This window comes from Myotis nattereri (genome assembly GCF_964212035.1).
Source record: "Myotis nattereri genome assembly, chromosome: 10".
NCBI classification, from domain to species: Eukaryota; Metazoa; Chordata; class Mammalia; order Chiroptera; family Vespertilionidae; genus Myotis; species Myotis nattereri.
Window position 1 is genome coordinate 64,674,731 of NC_138085.1, and position 21,609 is coordinate 64,696,339.

Below are 21,609 nucleotides of genomic sequence, written 5' to 3' on the forward strand. Positions count from 1 at the left end.
TCATGGCCAGGAGTTATGTGGGTGCCTCTTCCTGGCTCTGGTGCTCTGGGATGGGGAACCAAGCTTGGGATTGAGACCCCAGCTCCTCAGGAGGAACCTCTGCAGCTGAGATATCCCTCTTCAGTCTCTGCCCTTCCTACCAATCGCAGTATGGCTTTTGTAAATCCTTGGTTATAAGCCTTCTCTTCAGCTATTGTTCAGTTGGTTGTTCAAGTTGATTGTTCTATATTTTAGTTGTAATTCCAATGTGGTCCTGGGAGTAGGTGATTGTAACATTCATCTACACCACCACCATCTTGGATCATCTCAGAGTGCTTTGATTTTTAATGACAAACCTATAAAGTAGGCAGGACAGGCTTTTTACTAAAATACTAAAAAACTCATCTGACAGATGAGAAATATGAAGCTAAGAAATCAATTAATTTGCCCCAAGGTCACACAGAAGTAGAGTTAAAATTTGATCCTTAATTTTGTGTCAAGTTTCTCTCCATTATATTGCATATTTTTCTGTACATTTATCTTTTTTATCATCCCATTACCTACAACATTAATATTGGAATCAGAAACCTAAGGCTGAATTCCACACTGAAAAAAAAAAAGCTCACCTATGTGCCTACTTCTGTTCAAAGTCCTATGAAGTAAAAAAAAAGTGTATATCACTCATTTCTTTTCAGTAATATGCATCTGAGAAACTGCACATTACTGCCTGTCACAAGGTTGTGAATTCTTTTAACACTCCTTCTACTCTTTTTTTTAAAATGTGGAAAAACTTGCATGTTGATATGGATAGTAATATATAAAGAAGAAAAAGAATTTTAATATATTTTCACATGTTTAAAAATTTTATTGTGGTAGGAAGAACCAATGTTAGCTTTATCCTTAAATGAAATGAGCTTATTTATTTATGTATGTATGTATTTAGTCCAAACTGTTCTACTAGCTTAGATTTGTCATTTTCACTTTACAGCAATTAGAAGAAAAGAGTGAAGATCAAGAAGACAAGGAATGTTTGAAACAAGCAATAACAGCTTTACTTAATGTTCAGAGTGGGATGGAAAAAATATGTTCTAAAAGTCTTGCAAAACGAAGACTTAGGTGAATATTTTTGCTTTTTTATAATCCTTTTTTTCACCTTGAATATTATGGTATAAATTCAGAGATCCCAGTTCCCTTCTCAAGTAAACAATGAAAAAATAGTTTTAGTGACAAGCTTGGTCTTTCAGAGGAAGTGACATCAAAGCCAAGAGAATTTGTTATTGTTTGAAAAACCTTTCATATTGTGCATTTTCCTTGCATACTCCCAGACAAGATCTCCTGAGAGTCAACTGGTAAGCTCAAGGAGAGATAGAGCAAATGTATTGGATAGATTTATATCAACATCATTGTTCTGTCAAGGTATCCCTTATTTTAGGGAGTATATAATTTGAGGCATTAATTCTGATACTATTGCTTCCAGTTTCCTAATGATAATATGTGCATGTTTTTTTTTAACTTTGGGTCTTTTTGAGCATTTCTAAATATGTCTTAAACCTCTTAAGTTACTGTTTTTCACTATATTGGGCTACTTTCTAATATTTGTTATTCTAAATATCTATAGCCAAGGTAGAAATAATTATTCTGTAGCTGAATTTATAAGGCAGAATTTTGTCAATAGTCATTTTTCTTTTTAGAGCACTAAAAGAAATGTCTCTATTGTGTTGCTTGTTTCCAAAATTGTGCAATTTTGTAACACTAACATCTTTCTAGAATTAGTGAAAACCTTCCCAATGTAACTTTTTAAAATATACTTTTACATTGCCCTTTATTTACATGAATTTTAGGTTCTCTGTTGTCTGTGTACTAATAATGTTTTTTCCTTTATCCCAGTGAATCTGCATGTCGGTTTTATAGTCAGCAAATGAAGGGGAAACAACTAGCAATCAAGAAAATGAATGAGATTCAGAAGAATATTGATGGTTGGGAGGGAAAAGACATTGGACAGTGTTGCAATGAGTTTATAATGGAAGGAACTCTTACACGTGTAGGAGCCAAGCATGAGAGACACATATTTCTCTTTGATGGCTTAATGATTTGCTGTAAATCAAATCATGGGCAGCCAAGACTTCCTGGTGCTAGCAATGCAGAATATCGTCTTAAAGAAAAGTTTTTTATGAGAAAGGTACAAATTAATGACAAAGATGACACCAATGAGTACAAGCATGCTTTTGAAATAATTTTAAAAGACGAAAATAGTGTTATATTTTCTGCCAAGTCAGCTGAAGAGAAAAACAATTGGATGGCAGCATTGATATCTTTACAGTACCGGAGCACACTGGAAAGGATGCTTGATGTGACAATGCTACAGGAAGAGAAGGAGGAGCAGATGAGGCTCCCTAGTGCTGACGTTTATAGATTTGCAGAACCTGACTCTGAAGAGAATATAATATTTGAAGAAAACATGCAGCCCAAGGCTGGAATTCCAATTATCAAAGCAGGAACTGTTATTAAACTTATAGAGAGGCTCACATACCATATGTACGCAGGTAAGAAATAAGAAGTTGCCTGTGACTTTTATTTTCCTGCTTCAGGCTGATTTTCTCTGCTGCACTGGTCATTGTGCCTAAAATAGAAAGCAAACTAACACAAGACCTCCGCATTATCAGAGTTCTTTTTTTTTTAATTGAAAATACTGCCATTTATATTTCTTCGAAATTTTATACTTTTTCCTATCACATCTACATATATTATTTTAACTTTACAACTAGAGTTATAAATGAGAAACTAAATGTCACTTAGCTAAATTTACCCAGTTAGAAAATGGAAGCAACAAAACTAAAAGTAGTGATAAATCATCATCATTAGGGTCTTTCTTGAAACTTTTTTACATCTCTGCCTTTTTTTTCTTTCTGTTACTGAGATTATAAAATCAGTTAAAATATTACTATACATCCATCACCAAAATTGTGTTAGTAGTACAAACATACACAACATTGCTTTTTCTTAATTTCCATTCCTAAAAATTAACTAAATTTGGCAATCCTGGAAATCATTTAAGTTTTCAGTTTCTTTGTTTGTTTTGCTTTTTACAACTGCTATTATTGAAGAAAACAGTTTCACCTTAGCAGGGCAATTTTTAAAGACAAACATGTCCAAAACACCTACGAAGATTGCTAGAGGCCAAATTAAATATAATGTTTAAGAGGTAAGGAATACATATAATGATTTGTTTTTAAGTAATTTTATTTCTTCTAATAAAGTTAAGTAACAAATGATAATCTAATGTTCTTCAACCTTCAACTTCCCTACATACTGGGAGGTTTGATAATTGTAAAATACTGTAGAGTGTGGTATAGTAGAAAGAGCATTGAATTTGGATTTATACCTTCACTCTATATAGTTCCTTAAGGTCTCAGAACCTCAGTTTTTCATCTCAAAAATCAGTGTGACAACAGCTACCTTAAAATATGTTGGAAAGAGTAAGTGAAATACTGTATGTCAAAGCTCTTGTAAATATACATGCAAACTTATTTTCAAAGAATGTTTTTATTACCAAAATATATAAAATCAAATGTATTATTATTAAATAGTTGAAAGTGGATGTTAACCTAAATCTCCATACTTCTTGCTTAAATATATTCTTATCTCCAGAAATGTGTTTCTGGGGAAATCTTTTTTCGGTTTTAAAGTCCTATAAGTGGGTTCTCACTTCTCTCTAGAAACAGTTTTGGAACCAGTTAAATTAAGCTTTTAAATATATCCATTAATCCACTGTAATAAAGGTGAATAGTATTTGATATTGTTAATCAATTTGATGTATTAAATGTCCAGTCAGAACTATTTGTATGTCCTGGAAATTATCAGGGCCACCTTGCAAAAATGTAGAATTAGGTTAGAATATTTTTATAAGTGACATCAAAGCACTTTATAAATACAAAATTGTTTAATTATCTCCACATGTCTCTGGGTTGAGTAAGCCAGTGTTTTGTTTTTATTTTTTATTTGTCCTCTAATTGGTAGTTCTTTTGCTAGCCTTTTTCATGGCAAAATAATAGTGTTTTCCATAAGCTAATTTTAAAAGCAGTTTGGCTTTTAAACTAAGCCCATGGCTGAAATATGATGAATATAGTGAAAGAAGACTAGTCTGGGATTCCAATTTTACTATTGATTTTTCACTTAGAAACTTCTATAATTAGTGTATGTATTTTACTGACGCTGAAATAAGTAAAGGCACAGGAAATTTAAATAAGCTGCCTAGGATTTTACATATGAAACTGTTTTTGAGAGAAGGTACAATTATCAGTAATTAATATAACTTATATATTTAGTTGTTTTTCATTAACTTCTCTTTAAGATCCAGAATACAACTACAAAGATGTTTTATTAAATTACCCAAAATTTGTGGTTGCAAAATACTTATTTCTTTGCTACTTTTTTCTTTTATTGTTTAAAGTATTACAAATAGTAGAACATATGTCTCCTTTTTCCCCTATTGACCTCCCTCCAGCCTCCCTCCCACCCCCGGCACATGCCTTCACCCTCTTAGTGTCTGTGTCCATTGGTTATGCTTATATGCATGCATACAAGTCATTTGGTTGAATTTTTTTTTTTTAATATGTATTTTATTGAGTTTTTACAGAGAGGAAGGGAGAGAGATAGACAGCCAGAAACATCGATGAGAGAGAAACATCGATCAGCTGCCTCCTGCACATCTCCTACTGGGGATGTGCCCGCAACCCAGGTACATGCCCTTGACCGGAATCGAACCTGGGACCTTTCAGTCCGCAGGCCGATGCTCTATCCACTGAGCCAAACCGGTTTCGGCATGGTTGAAATTTTTAAGGTTATAAAAGTTCAATTTGTTCTTTTTGACACATCGTTCTGATTTTTAAGTGTCTTAGAAGATTCACAGAATTTTTTAGCTTAAGCTTTCTAAATTGTCCATTTTATTTTAAAAATCTTTGAGTTCTTATACTGTTTAGAGTAAAATTAATTCTCCTAATCAATAGTAAAACTCCTAAGACAGAAGTTTTACTATCTTTTCCTATAGAGAAATATAAATTGCAAATGCTGAAGATTTACAAGTGTTTATTATCATAACTCAGTGGTATTTGAACTGGAAGACATTTGATTCCAAAATTTGTAATATAATTGCTTCTATAAAACTCAATTGTTAATGATTAAAATTTTATTTATTTAAGTTGCATGCTGTATTTCACAGACCTAACATAATTATTAATAAGTAGTTGCAGAACTACAATCAAATGTTTTTTTCTGGAGAACTGCCTTTATTTAATTATTTTGAAAGAAGACACTTTTTTTCACTTTATGGACCTTTTTTATTTTTATTTTTTGAGGACACTTTAAAACTAACAAAATTTGAACAAGCATAGCTGCCAGTTTTTCTATAAAGTTGGCAGTCTTCTCTTAATGTACATGCTAGCCATGTCTGTGGACAAAGTACTTTTGGCATGGTATTATATTAGCTACTTTTGATAGTTGCTCTCATTTATATTAATTTTTAGCTTTTGAATAGAGTGATATTTTAAATGGTCATCTTTTTAATTAATATAAAATACTTAAATTTCTAGATTTATAGAACTTTGCAAAGTTAAGTATATTAAAATTTAAAGTGACAAGATTGTCTTTTTTTTTTTAAGTTTCTTAAAAATTCCTTTCCTTAATTTCTTAAGGAATAAAATGCCAATGTTGGTTTTAAAAGTGTGTGGCTAAGTTTTTTAACATTTTTCTTTTCCTCTTTTGAGGTTTAATTTACACTGTTTTATCTTACGTCCTTAATGTATTAATGGTATAAGTAGAATCCACAAGCAGCTTTTGTGAGTTGTGTTTACAGCACATACAAATTAGTAGTATTCGTTTGTTTGGGCTCTCTGTAGGGTCTGTTACTGACTGTATTACTGCCAATAGAGTGTGCTTTTAATAGACCATCTATAAATTTGTAAAACATGAAAGCAGTAATTTTTTAAGCAGTCGAGTTCACATGAACTCTGAGTCCTCACTGCAATGAGAACAGATCAAATTACCATTTTTTAATTGATGAAATTATTACATATGTGTCCTTATCCCCACGTTACCCCCTATCCTCCCACTTATGCCCTCACCCCCCTGTTGTCCGTGTCCATTGGTTAGGCCTATATGCTTGCATATAAGTCCTTTGGTTGATCACCCCCTTACCCCCACCCTCCCCTACCTTCCCTCTTTAAGAACTATTGGTCTGCTCTTTTCTTTTTTTTGAGGGGGTGGGGGTTGGTTAGTTGGTTGGTAGGTATTTATTGGAGAATATACAGTGCAAGTTGTGGCTTACATCGAAACAAAAGCTAAAATTTACCTTGCACATTTTAATTATATTGTATAGAATTATAATAAGACATTGATTATAATACAATGAGAAACTAATAACTATCAAGAACTACTTACAGGTAATTTTTTAGATTATAGGTTGGTCACACATCATAAAAAGCAAAAGGGAAACTAATTTAATATTATTAATTCAGACTTCACTTTGTTTCCAGTTAACTTGATCCCTCAAGTATTTTAGCAATAATTTATGAAATAAAGCTATAGATTACTAGTGTTAGATGAGGTGACCAATTCCTCACTTTATAGACAAAAACCCAAGGCCCCTGAAGCTTATGTGATTTGCCAGAAGTCATATCAGCAGGTAATTACAGAATGAAGACTAGACATTAGGTTTCTTGACCCTTAATAGAATATACTTTCTACCTTATTACACTGACTCATACAAGGTGAATTCTTTTAATTATAATATTTTTATTATGTGTATTGAATAATAAAAATAAAGAAACGTACTTGCTTGCCCAGACAGCCTGCATGGCTCAGTGGTTGAGCATTGACCAATGAACCAGGAGGTCATGGTTTGATTCCCGGTCAGGGCACATGCCCAGGTTGCGGGCTCAATCCCCAGTGTGGGGCATGCAGGAGGCAGCCAATCGATGATTCTCTCTCGTCATTGATGTTTCTGTCTCTCCCTCTCTCTTCCTCTCTGAAATCAATAAAAAAATATATTTTTAAAAAATAAACTTACTTGCTTGGTTTGAATTGCCAGTATACAAATGGCTTATTAATTTCTGGAAAACAGGTCTATGAAGATATAGTCAGAGCAATTTTTTTTCTTATTGAAATAGGTAAAAAGTTCTAACTATAAACTTTCATTTTAATTAAAATATTTTATTATTTAGTTACATACTGGTCATCATAACTTTATTTTTTAACAAAACCCAGTCATTAGTCTATCTGTAAAAGAAAGCTTTCTGGGAGAAAAAATTAAATGTAGGTGAGTTAGAAAGTGCTTATTTGCTTAAAAGATTGCAACAGGGTCTTATATGGAATCTAAGATCCAGTGTTTCTGGACATACAATAATTCACTAACTATATCAGAACTTTGGAATTCACCCAAAGAGCTAAGGGGAAATTATCTAGTTAGACGGAACATTCTGAATCCAGCATGGATATGAAGAGATGTTTCCTTCCTTGTCTATACAGTAAGAAGGCACAAAGCAACATGCATAAAGAAGAGGAGAGTAGGAATTTCACTTTAGTTATAGTTACAGGAAATAAAGTACAAAATAAAGAAATGTTTGGTGATGCTATGTCTGGTTTGTTATTCTGTTTTAGAGAAATGAGGTGAGTTTGAGGTAGAGGTAATAATTCAGAACTGACATTATATGGAAATAAAAGCTCTTCACATTGAAGTGTGGGGGAAAAGGTGTTTCCCATGCATGGTGAACTTCCCTTTCATGGAAAACGATACTGGGGAAAAAGAAAAAAAGGCCAGTTGATACTTTTCTTTAAAGTATTTACTGATATTTTATGCCTTCATATAGAAAACCCTCAAAAATCTGTATCAGATTTCTTTTGAGTTTGTGTACTGTATAAGCTCAGTTTGTGTGTTTTAATTTAGGGAAAAAAACCTTTTCAGTAGTTTTTGATCTATAGGGCAGTGCTGTTCTATTTTTAAATTCTCTTTTTTTAAGTGTTTGTGCGTCAGCGTAGCGGTCTGTTTCCTTTTGTAAGGAATTCAAGAGTGATTGTTTATAAATCCTTGTTGAGGAGCTTATTGTTTCTTGTAGCTTTTTAAATGGCTGTATTAAAGGGAGAATGATCACGTGAACACACATCCTGATGAACTGGTTCACTGTGGTGACTGGGGGAGGGGTATTCTTTACATAAATAACTCTAGTTAATAAATATCTCATACATTTCATTGACCTTGCCAAATAAAATGTCATGTAGGGATCAAAATAAGTATATAAGATAAAAAGGATTGAATTTATCACCTAAAATCTAATCTGCTATATTCTGAACATTAATGTAAGTATATTCTGAGTTCCTCAGATTTTGAAGAACTGTGCAATCTGTATAAGAACAGTTTTAGCCCTAACCGGTTTGGCTCAGTGGATAGAGCGTCAGCCTGTGGACTGAAAGGTGCCAGGTTCGATTCCGGCCAAGGGCATGTACCTTGGTTGCGGGCACATCCCCAATAGGAGGTGTGCAGGAGGCAGCTGATCGATGTTTCTCTTTCATCGATATTTCTAACTCTCTGTCCCTCACCTTTCCTCTCTGTGAAAAATCAATAAAATATATTTTAAAAAAAGAAAAAAGAACAGTTTTAGAGGGAAAGGGGCAGCTAGAAAACCAGCAAAAATAGTAACTATAACTCATAACCTGGGCCTAGACCAGGAACTTGATGGGGGTTGGCAGGTATTTGCTTAGAGAGAGGGACACTGAGCAGCTAGTGAGTGTGGTAGAAATCTCAGTACAGGAATTTGAGTCAGAAGAGAAAAACCACAGAGGAAGTTTTTGCCATTGCTTATATTGAAATCTATTACGGTTTAGTTTGAGAAAGAGGTTTGTGGAATTATATCCATAAGCAAGTGATAAACAGAAAAAAGAATTATCAAAATAGTTTATTTTAATTTTCTCCACAAATATTTGTTTATGCTTATATTTTAAAATCGAACCAGCCTGGCTTTTGTATTTTTATGCATTTGCCTTCCATTGTCCCTGAAATAATCATTTTATAATATAGGTAGATAACTGCTACTCACAATTAATAGAGGCAATATGAAACCTAGCTTTTATGATTACCTGATAAATGTAAGTAGGTCCTTTGTTTTCTTTTTAAGAAAACTTGTTTATTGATTTGAGAGAGAGAGATGAGAGAGAGAGAGAGAGAGAGAGAGAGAGAGAGAGAGAGAGAGAGAAACATCAATTTGTTGTTGCACTTATGTATGCATTCATTGGTTGCTTCTTGTATGTGCCCTGACCTGAGATAGAACCCGCATCTTTGGCATATGGGAATGATGCTCTAATCAACTGAGCTACCCAGACAGGGCAAGTTCTTGGTTTTCTTACAAAATATGTAACCTGTCTTTATTAGTGGGTATTTTAAAAATATCAATTATCTTAGTCCTTTATATCACCAATAAGCTAAAGGTCTTCAGAGTAGTGTGACGTGGTTACAATCACTGAAATGGGGAAATCAATAGAAATAAAATTAGCTTCTGAAATACGTATCCTTTTTGTATAAAATTTAAAATGCAGATGTTATGTCCTTTATTAATATTAAAGTTATTCATTCATTTGTAAATTTCCACTGCGTTAGACTAAAAATAGTCTAAATTAATAAGTCCTGGTAATATATGCAGTCTTTAAGAGAATTTTTTGAAAGTACTTAAACTTTTGCCAAATTTTTGGTTTATTTTTAGCCTCTGCTGGTTTTTTTCTTTTGGCAAGACTACTCATTTCTAATCAAGCTAAAAACAACTTAAACTTGAGTCACTTCAGAACTTAGTACAACTGATCATTGTGGGAGTGTTTATTTCACTGCCAGCTTCAGAAACTTCTGAATGTAGTGTACAGGAAGGCACAGTTGCTATTTCCTAAAATCTGGAAGAAGGCTTAACAAGAAATACAGAATCACAATTAGACTGCCAATTTTTCGATGACTTGCTAGTGCCTTTGCCCAAGATCCTGAATTAATATTTTATGTAAATTTCTATAGTGGTTATATAATTTATGGATTCTTTCCAGTTAGATCTCACAGCAGCATAAATATTAAGAGATCCTTTAACTCAGGGAGATTATGTGATGCAGTAGGAAAAAAATCAGGAATTACACAATCTAGGTTATGGTACCATCTCTGTCACTCTACTGTGCGACCCTTGATAAGTCTTAGTTACTTCTCTCATATGTAGAAAAGAAAAAATATCCCAGGCCCTATCAGTTCAGGGAAATCGTATACATTTTGAGAATGCTGCTTGAGAACTTTGCAGAACAGACATCAGGAATTGATGGGATCCCCTGGACCGGTGTGGCACTGATGCACAAACATGACTCTCAGCATTGTCATCAGTTACTAATGGACTGAAATGGCCAGAGGTTTTGGTTTAAGATGAAAAGACCACTTTATTTTATTTTTTCTTATTTCTCAATTTATTAGACATTATTTATAGTTTACAAAAGGGTGAGCTTTCACTAGGTTGTAATTTTTACATCCAATATTAATATCCTTATAGATTTAAAATAAACTGCATTTTTATTATTTACTATAATAAATATTTTTTATTTTTTAAATTTATTGTTGAAAGTATTACAGATGTTCCCTTTTTTCCCCCAGTGACACCCTTCCAGCTCTCACCTGCCCCCCAAGGCCTTTACCACACTATTACCATTTTAAAAATCGAATGCCTTTAAAAATAGCCAATTTTTTTAAATAATTTTTTTAATTCACTAAGAACTTTTATTCTCTTTTTCAACTTAAAAGTACCTTGAATACCCCACAACTTATCAGCCTGACAGGTGTCATTTGAGAAGAAATGGATCTGGATATCGATTTTAGACTTTTAGACTGAAACAAACTTTTCTTTTAAAAAAAGGATGGGTCACCCTAAATTTGGAACAGAAATCAGGGATTCTTGAAGTACTTTGTACTAAAGATCTGAGCTCTCTCTCCAACAGTGACACCTCAGCATCTCTACATAGCCACTGCTTTTGTTTCCTAAACACATGATGTTTTGAGTAGCCTCACCTTACAAATAGATTTGCAGAACAGGAAGAAGATTCTTGAAAGGGAGGACTGTGATGAAACCGATATAAATCTCTGTTTTAAAATCTTGTACAGCCTTCTGTTTTAAAATCTTTTCTTCTGGATGAGACATTAGTCTTTAACGTTTGAGGAGCTCTGTAACTGAAGACAAACAATAAAATACCAACAAAGGAAATTACTAAAGGGTTGTATGTGTTTAAATTACTTTTATCAGTAACCCACTCTAGCCTCAGAAGGTATAAAGCAAAAGGAGAAGAGGGACATTTAAAACCAGTGTATTTTTTTAAAATATATTTTTATTGATTTCAGAGAGGAAGGGACAGGGAAAGAGAGAAACATTAATGATGAAAAGCATTGATTGTCTGCCTCCTGCATGACCCCTACTGGGGATTGAGCCTGCAACCCAGGCATGTGCCCTTGACCAGAATCGAACCTGGGACCCTTCAGTCCGCAGGCCGACACTCTGTCCACTGAGCAAAACCAGCTAGGGCAAAACCAATGTATTTTTGTCATTAAATTTTTCTTTAACTTAAAAAGGCATTATAATCTTAAATTCAAGATTGTCTGATATTTAAATCAATTTATTATCTTGATGACCATATATACTAATCAGTTGGGAAATAGATTTCAGTTTTGTGGTAAGTCCATGAATTAGCTTATGGGGGGGGGGGGGGAGTTAATGTATTATTTTATTGTAAGGTTAAATTTAGGTTGGTTCTTAATCAGACTGAATCAGCCTAAATAGAAATTTTCCAAAAAAATTCTGATTCTTGCTAAATCCTATGCTAATAAAAGGCACTGTACTTCTTATAAACGGTCCACAGTGTCTATACTAGTATAGCCTAACAAAAATAAAGGTATGTACTTGATACTCTCAATGAGTTTATCATTCAACTAGAGGCCCGATGCATGAAATTTGTGCATGGATAGGGTTCCTAGGCCTGGCAGGGCCGATCTGTGGGACGATTGGGGGGCCCACGCTGGCACCTGCCTTGGCCAGCCTGGCACCTCCCACTCGTTGGCTGGCTCCACCGCTCCCCACTGCTGCCACCGGTCACCTCCCTCTGCAGGGCGACTGGTGGTGTGATCGGGGGGCTCCCGCTGGCACCCACCGGGTGCCTGCGGGCTGGATATAGCTCCTGCATTGAGCGTCTGCCCCCTGGTGGTCAGTGCGCATCATAGCGACTGGTCATTCCACCATTCAGTCGATTTGCTTATTAGGCTCTTATTATATAGGACTAGAGGCCTAATGCACGAAATCAGTGCACTTGGTGGGGGGTCCCTCAGCCCAGTCTGCGCCCTCTCACAGTCCGGGAGCCCTCGGGGGATGTCCAACTGCTGCGGAGGCACGAGAGGCTGCTGCAGAGGTGGGAGAGGCTCCTGCCACCACTGCTGTACTCGCCAGCCATGAGCCCGGCTTCTGGCTGAGCAGCACTCCCCCTGTGGGAGCGTACTGACCACCAGGGGGCAGCTCCTGCGTTGAGCATCTGCCCCCTGAGAGTCAGTGTGCATCATTGCGACTGGTTGTTCCGCTGTTCGGTCGATTTGCATATTAGCCTTTTATTACATAGGATAGAATTAGAGCTTACCAGGCCATAATGTAAAATAGGGAAAGGATTCTCCCAGTAAAAACTCAAGTTAATGTACTCTTTCCTCTTCCTTTTAAACAACTCTTGCAACTAAATGTGGACCTTGATAAAATTTGAGTTATAGAAGTGATTTTTTTCCCCACTGTGGAAAAATGTTTCTCCCCCTCTTTATATAGAAGATGACAGCCCAGGTCTCTTGTGCTGATGACACAACTTGAGAGAATACTATCAGGCAAAGACTGCAATAGGCCAGGCCTGGGGAAGTGGTCATACTCAGCCAGCGACCTGTCTTACTTCATGGAGATGTGAATGAAAAGTAGGTCCTCTGCTGGCAGGGGTCAGAGACTCCTGCTTTTATGACTGAACCCTCATTGTGATTATTTGAAATAAAAGGAATTAAAAATTGTGAATATAACTAAATCAGCATACTCTGCACATTTAATAGTTTTAATAACTTATAGGTGTTTGTAGCATCTTTTAGCAGTTTTAATTAAGGAAAACCTTTAGCAAATAAAATAATTTAGAAACTGTATTTAACATTATAAGATACACTTTCTAGTTGTGTGCTCTGTTAACATGATTGAAAGACACCTAGATAACTGATCTTAGATAAGTCAGTCTGGATGTCAGGAAAAGTAATAGATAACTGCTGTGGCCTTTCTCTTTATGAGGGAGATAAACCAACTGGTGATGTTCTGAGATCCAGGCAGCAGGTAGGAGCTTCTTTCCATGCGTGGCCTTTGCCTTTCCCTTCTACTCTTCACATTCTTGTGGCCAATAATGAGTTTAACATCAGCTAGTCAAAGTTGTGCAGAGGTCAAGAAAATAGGCTGATGTAAAATTTTAGTATCCATAGTTTTGCCACTAATTTAAGAAGCACTAAGTCTAGCAGTTCATTATAAAGTCCAAAGCATTCTATGTGGTCAAAACATTTTAAAATAGACTATTTGATCTCTTTTGAAAATGTAAACAATAGTTTTAGTCATTCTGAATCAAAGATTTTAATAAGATTTTTTTCTTTTTCTTCTTAGATCCCAATTTTGTTCGGACATTTCTTACAACATACAGATCCTTTTGTAAACCTCAAGAACTACTGAGTCTTATAATAGAAAGGTCTGTCAATTTTAAATGTTTAAATTATTTTTTTTTAAGATTGAACTAAGATCTTATATGTTCTTTGGAAATATATTGGATGAGTTTAAATTGTAGTTCATGAGCACTTTTTAAAGAAACAAAATCTCTTAGAAGACCATTATTTTATAATAATATGTTAACTTTGATTATTTAAATATATATAAAATATATAATTTAGACTCAGGAAATTCAAATTTTGATGATTTAGATGTTCTAAACAGAATGTTTCAAATATACCACAAGTTAAAGAAAATGGAGGTTGTCAGTAAACAAATAGTATAATCAAGAAAAGTGTTTCATCCAGCCAAAGATCAGTCAACTTTTCAAGCATTACCCTTAAAAAGTATGATGTTAATTGACTTAGCATAATTACACGAGCCAGAAATGAATATCTATCCCATAACTTTGTAATCATATTTATTTTTAGATTTGAATGTATCCTTTATTGTGTTTCTAGTTAGCTTTATCTATAAGATCATTATAGAAACCGTTACATTATAGAAACCTTGTTTTCACATTATGCTTAGTAATTTTTAACAGTGCTCTCTTGATTGTGGGGACTAGTAAAAAGATTTGTAGTTTTCTATTTGTATAATTTGATTATAGTTAATATTTCCATTAGTTTATTCTGCTTTATGTTAGGTTTGAAATTCCAGAGCCTGAGCCAACAGAAGCTGATCGCATAGCTATAGAGAATGGAGATCAACCCCTGAGTGCAGAACTAAAAAGGTTTAGAAAAGAATATATACAGCCTGTACAACTGCGGTAAGATTAGATAAGTAACTGAAGTAAATAAGTCTTTATTGAACTTTTGTTTCAGAGTTTAAGTAAATAAGGATCTTTTCCAAGTAAGGAGGAGGTAAGAAGTAAAATGAGTGAAAACCAATTTCAGAAATTATTGTCTAAGTCTTAATTAACAGGATTTTAAAAGTGGTAGGCCACTTATAAGATTATTTAATTTGCCCAGCCAGTATGGCTCAGTGGTTGAGTATTACCCATGAACCAGGAGGTCAGGGTTTGATTCCCAGTCTGGGCACATGCCTGGGTGGCAGGCTCCATCCCAGTAGGGGGCGTGCAGGAGGCAGCCGATCAATGATTCTCCCTCATCATTGATGTTTCTATCTCTCTCCCTCTCCTTCTTCCTCTCTCTGAAATCAATAAAAACATACTTTTTAAAAAAGATTATTTAATTTGGTGAAAGTTACTCTGTTTTCATTTATACCATTCATTGTAATAAACATTTATATCGGAGTTCCCATGTAATTTAGTTATTCTTCTGTGTTAATGCCATAGAGTATTAAATGTATGTCGGCACTGGGTAGAGCACCACTTCTATGACTTTGAAAGAGATGCACATCTTTTGCAGCGAATGGAGGAATTTATTGGAACAGTAAGAGGTATGGTATTTTTAAAATTGAATTTATTGGGTTGATATTGGTTAATAAGATTATATAGGTTTCAGGTGTACAATTCTGTAATATATCATCTGTATATTGTATTGTTTACTACCCTGAAGTATGATTTTTTTGTGTGCCTAGTTTTATGTGAATAAAAGTACCTATATAGTGACTATCAATTGATATCATTACTGGTTATTGTTGTTAAGAGGTGTTTATAGTAGTGCCAGCATAATAGGAAAATTTCAAAATTTTCATCAAACCATATTTTTGGCCTACAAATTGCTCAATAATCACCCTTTTAACCAATGTATTTTCATTTAGTAAATCAACTTATTGGTTATTTTGGAATTGGAATAAAAAAGTCTCAATTTATGCTGTCTTTACACTTATCTGAAAGTACGTGTACCAGAGGACAATTAGGAACTATTGTGCCATTACGACACCACCCATGGAGGTTACTGAGCCACCATTAGGTGAAGAGTGCATACATCAGCGAGGCAGCAGAGCGTAGTGAACTGAGAGCCGAGAAGCAAGAGTTCTGTTCCTAACACTGCCGATCATCAGATACGTGACTGGAAAAAAATTACTTTGATTCTTTTCAGACAGCTGAGAAAAGCACACATTTAGAAAGGGAGACAAGAAACAGAGGCCACCAAAGAATCTTTTGAATATCTGTTTGCTACATTTCAGAAAATGTAACAATGGTATTACATAATAGTCATTATCATATAAAAGATGGTTCTTGCAGCAGCATCTACGCCTCCAGGAATCATTTCAGGGGCCACTTTGATTCTTTGTACTTAAGTTTCCTCATCAGTAACATGAGGAGCTAGGCTTTATGATCTCCAGAGCTTCTCTTCTAGTTTTAAAGAGTATGTGATTGTATAAGTATGTCCTGGATAACTTAATTTCCATTTCCATTGTACATGCTAAATGAGAATCAGAAAATAAAGGGTTCAATAGTAGTACTTTCATGCATAATACAAAACAAAGCCACATTAAAAAAAAAATGCAAAAATGAAGGACTTAGTCCTCTGGCCCTGTTTGGTTTATGAAATGCAATATTGATTAGATTAATGGTGACTGTATAATCTATCCTTATAAGTCTCTTTTGTGTAAAAAAATCTTTGTTTGGAGGATTAGAAAATATTTAGAACTGAAGCTCAGAACAACAAAAGTGAAAAATCTCTACAAATAAATTATTTTCTAATATTTAAGAAGGATATGGAAGAATATAAGCCATGTGAAGAAAAATGAGATTAGGATAGGGAACAGGGAAATGATAAAGGGGAACTTCCATTTTTAAAATTTTGATCATTTAAACTTTTTATAGCAAAGATATAATCAGGTATCACTTGTATGATTTTAAACTTTTTTAAAATATCAAGTAAAGAATATTTAAATATTATTTTAAATGTATTTCAGGTAAAGCAATGAAAAAATGGGTTGAATCCATCACTAAAATAATCCAAAGGAAAAAAATTGCAAGAGACAATGGACCAGGTCATAATATTACATTTCAGAGTTCACCTCCCACAGTTGAGTGGCATATAAGCCGACCTGGGCACATAGAGACTTTTGACCTGCTCACCTTACACCCAATAGAAATTGCTCGGCAACTCACTTTACTTGAATCAGATCTATATCGGTACGTAATTTGACACTTAAGCTGAAAAGTCACTTTAAAGAAATTAATTTTTTAAATGAAATACTGGTTTCTGCTTTATAGGATTGGAATAAGACATAAATGAGATAGTATATGAAGTGTCTGGTAATAAGGCTCCTCTCTTTCACTGCCTGATCCCCCTTGCTTTGTCTGGATTTACAGCTTCTTTCTGTTTGCAGTCACCCCTCGTTGGTAAAGCAAAGTTCAAATCCTAGCTTTACTATTTGCTGGCTTGGTATTCTTGGGCAATTTTAACTTTCTTTTGTAACTTTCATCCCTCTGCCTATTAGTTCCTTCGAGTAAACTGGAGCTAATATTACTTACTCCTGGGGCTGTTGTGAGGTTTAAAATACTCATTATATGTACAGTGCTTAGTACAAAGTAAGGGCTCAATAGGTTGGCTACTGCCATTATAATTATGAATTTAAATCATGGCCAGTTATAGCCTTTTCAGTTTTTCTACATGTTAATAACTACTATCTAAAAAATGTCTGTTTACAGTTTTAAATGAGGATTATTTAGAATTTCGAGCTATTTTTAATTACTAAATGAAGAAAGGGACTAAATTTACATATCTCCTTCCAACAAAGATCATTACTAAGTCTCAAAAATCAGTGTTACAATCTATTTTATTTATTTCCCAGGACTCTTTTGTGGTTGAGTTTCCCTCTTCCTTTAGAGGGGAGAAAAAAATTTTTTTGAACTGTAGTGATCACTATGCCCTCAGTGAGCTGATTGTTTTAACAGATATATCATTACTTAAAAGAACTACCCCAAACTTGTTAGATAATATTTATAAGTCCTGGGAAAGATATTATGAAGAAATCCCAACCTTGCCCAAAGCAAAAAGCTACTATAAAGCAATAATAAAAGTACATTGGTACGTCCATAAAAATATGTTTAATATATATAAAAAGATGCATAATTAAAGTTTTTGTTATATCTTGTCATAAACATTTCTGTTGATATAAGTGGAAAGTTTATATGGGAATTTAGTTTTGTTTACTTATTTACTTAATAAAACAATATACTGAGGTAAAGTATCATATAGAATTATGTATTGATGATTTTAGAGCTGTACAGCCATCAGAATTAGTTGGAAGTGTGTGGACAAAAGAAGACAAAGAAATTAATTCTCCTAATCTTCTGAAAATGATCCGGCACACCACTAATCTCACTCTGTGGTTTGAGAAGTAAGTATTACTGACATTCTTAACATTTCATTGCAATCAGATATGTTTATAAATTTCATTGCAATTCTATTTCTATATGTCTCACTTCTTGTTTTGTTCCTCTTCTTTATTTTTGCACTGAGTGAAGTTTTCTAATGTAGCATTTTAATTTCATTAAAATTTTTTCATTAAAAAATTTTGATGGGTTTTTTAGTGGTTGCTTTATAGTTTACCATATACATTTTATCAGGATCAGCTTCAGATTTATATTAGCTTAATTTCAGTTATGCATAGAAATGTTACTCCTATATAGCTCTATGTCCTTTATCCCCCCTTTTTGTGATATTATTGTAATACACATTACATATAATTAATGATGCAAATCTAACAATACATTGTTTTAATTATTGCTTTAAACCATTTGCTGTCATTTTCTTAGCCCATTACCGCTTTATTCTTACCCATCTCCTTTGTGCAGTTATGGCAATACTAGGGGCCCAGTGCACGAATTCATGCACCTTGAAAGGAACTGTGGGCTGTGAGGCTACTGTGGGCCCAGGGGTGGGTCTTGGCCCATCCTCCACACCCCCGCCCATCCACCCCTGCTGTGGCCCCAGGTCCCTGTCTGCCAGCAGCCCCCCTCCCGCTACTGCCATTCCCATGCACTGACAGCGCTGGCCTCACTCACACCCGCTGACAGCATGGAGCAATTGGGGCCATCGCCAGCAGCAGATGCGAGCGGGGCCAGTGCCGTCAGCGGGTGCAAGTGGTGGCTGCTGCCCCGATCGCCCCTCAGGAGCAGGGGGAGGTGGAGAAGCCCTCAGGGGTGATCGGGGCCCGCGCTAGGCACCAGCAGCAGGTGGGAGTGGGACCATTGCCGGCAGCGGGTGTGAGTGAGGCCGTTGCTGGCAGCAGGTGCGAGCGGTGGCTACTGGCCCTGATCGCCCCTCAGGAGCAGGGGGAGGTGGAAAAGCCCTGAGGGGTGATCAGGGCTGGCAGCCGCCTCTTGCACCTGCTGACTGTGCCGAGTGATCAGGGCTGGCGCCAGGCGCCAGCAGCAGGTGTGAGCACCAGGTGGGACCGCGGTGCGCAGGAGCAAAGAACTTTCAGTAACCACCAGAGGTTCAGCGACTGGTGCCCGCCTTGGTCTGCCACCCCCGCTCACCTGCTCCACCATCCCACCATGGCCGACGCCCGCCACGTTCCACGTGCACCCCTCGTGGTCAGCGCACGTCATAGTGACCCATTGTTCGGCTGTTCGGTCTATTTGCATATTAGTCTTTTATTATATAGGATATTACACTTCCCTTTGTTATAGGCCCAACAATACATTACATACACCTTATTTTATACACTTGCTTTTTAAATCACGTAAGAGAAACAGTAAGAAAAAATAGTAGTTATAGTGCCTTATATAATCACATGATTACCTTTAATGGTGCTCTTTCTTTGTGTGGATTCATATTACCATCTGGGGTCACTTGTTTTCAGCCTGAAGAACTTCCTTTAGTATTTCTGGTTCAGTGGGTCTGTTAGCAACCAATTCTCTCTCTTTTTTTAAATCTGGGAAAGTATTTTGCCTTCACTTTTGAACAATAGCTCTATCTTCAAGTTAACTAATTATTTCTCTGCCAGTTCAAATCTACTATTGAGCCCCTGTAGTAAATTTTTTATTTTAATTATTGTACTTTTCAGTTCCAGGGTTTCCATTTGATTCCTTTTATAATCCTGTGTCTTCAGTGATATTCTCTATTTCATGTACGTTGTCATCATGTCTTCTTTTTTAAATCATGCTTTCCTTTAGTTCTGTAGACATAGTCATAATGCCTACTTTGAAATATTTTTCTGTTAAACCTGACATCTGGTCTCCCTCCAGACAGTTTCTGTTCCCTGCTTTTTTTTCCCCCAGTGAAAAGGTAGTATTTTCCTGTTACTTTGCATGTCTCTTAATTTTTGTTGGAACTTGATATTTTAGCTATTCCTATCCCTCAGGGCTTATTATCATTAGTGTTTGTTCAGTGACTAGCTGGGTTATTTTAGTGAAGCCTGTTCTCCTCAGACCTTCCCCCACGGTGAGATAGTAAACTGAGATGTTCCTCTTCTGGCGGTACAGATTAGGGTGTGCCCACAGTCACCCTGAGAAGGCAGGGTAAAAGTGGGCTTTCTTTCACTCCATCTTTGACCACACCCAGCTGTTAAACTCCAAAAATTCCCTGATGGCATACATTTTCTACAAACTAATCCAGTCATATTGTAACTCCCTTGAAGGAATGGTTTCTGAAATCTCTGTTTTGATATTTGTTCTGACCCCAGGGGGGTCCTCCCAGCTGCCTTATTCTCTAGTTTTCTCCTGCAAACTAGTTTGGCCAAAAGTCAAGGCTGTACCTTCATTAGATCTACAAATCTCCCAATTGCTCTTCATCACAACATTCACTGTTCTTGAGAGCACCCTTAGGTTTAAACTTCTCCACACTATTTTAAATGATAAGAGATTAGAACTATCTATTTGAGCCTAGACTCGAACTGGGGACAATGGCAAATGTTTTTGACATTCTTGCTCTAGGAGCTGAGTGCTTAGTGGTGGTGGTGGGGTGTGTGCGCCCTCTCATGCATGCACACGAACAAGTAGCCTGAGGCCCTCTTGGCTTGCTTCTTTTGGCATAGAACCACTGCCTCAGGAAACAGGGAATGGCTATCTTCCCAGTATTTTCAGTTCACCACATTTAAGGTAGAGCCTCTCCACAGAAATTATGCAGGAGAAAGGAGTCCCACTTCTCAGCTGCACTCACCTGGGACTTAGCCTCAGCAGCCAGCAGCTCAGAGTAGGATGAGTGAAATGCTGAAGTCCTGCTACTCCAGGGAAGAAAGCCCTCTAGCTGGGAGCTGGGTGGACAGGCAGCTGTGTTCTTGGCTGCAGCAGTCTGCAGTAGACCACTACGCCCCACAACCCCCAGAGGTTCTCTGGCAGGAAGAGGGGAGAAAGCAGTCTTTGTTCAAATACCACAGACTCTTGCCTCTCTCTTACTGAATTTTTGTAGATTTTCCTGAATAGATATTTCTTCATTTACTGTTTGCTCAGAGGGCCATTTCCAGAGACTTTGAATATTTATGGGTATGTATGTATATGTACATAAGTGTGTATTTGTATCTACAAATATATATATGCACACATAATTGTTCACCAGTTTCACTGAGAAGTGAATAAACAGCTCTTTACACTATGTCAGAAGTCCAGAATCTCAGTGCAATTTTTGTTGTTGTTAATCTTCATCTGAGGATATTTTCTTCATTGATATTTAGAGAGAGTAGAAGGGAGGGAGGCAAGAGGAGAGACACATCAATTGGTTGCCTCCCGCATGCGCCCCGACCAGGGCCAGGGATTGAAGCTGTAATCCAGGTACATGCCCTTGACTGAGAATCAAACCCAAGACCCTTTGGTGCATGGGCCAATGCTGTAACCAATGAGCAACACTGGCCAAGGCACCTCAGAGCAATTTTATAGTTGGGGTCAGAGATTGGAGTTTTATGTATTGGCCATATTTTTTTCTGCATAAAAATAATATGACTATTTGACTAATATTTT

At 36.0% G+C, this 21,609-nt stretch overlaps 1 protein-coding gene across 2 annotated transcripts in view; it reads left to right on the top strand.

Moving 5' to 3' along the window:
- The window catches only part of SOS1 (SOS Ras/Rac guanine nucleotide exchange factor 1), a gene marked incomplete at its 5' end in the record, with an annotated part of 114,481 nt that overhangs the window by 66,868 nt on the left and 26,004 nt on the right, over window positions 1-21,609 (top strand). For both annotated transcript variants that reach the window (XM_081100765.1, XM_081100766.1), the window contains 7 exons: window positions 968-1,095; window positions 1,867-2,522; window positions 13,686-13,767; window positions 14,431-14,553; window positions 15,082-15,185; window positions 16,614-16,836; window positions 17,928-18,047. In XM_081100765.1, the coding sequence (XP_080956891.1) occupies window positions 968-1,095; window positions 1,867-2,522; window positions 13,686-13,767; window positions 14,431-14,553; window positions 15,082-15,185; window positions 16,614-16,836; window positions 17,928-18,047 (1,436 nt within the window). The remainder of the gene's footprint in view (window positions 1-967; window positions 1,096-1,866; window positions 2,523-13,685; window positions 13,768-14,430; window positions 14,554-15,081; window positions 15,186-16,613; window positions 16,837-17,927; window positions 18,048-21,609) is intronic.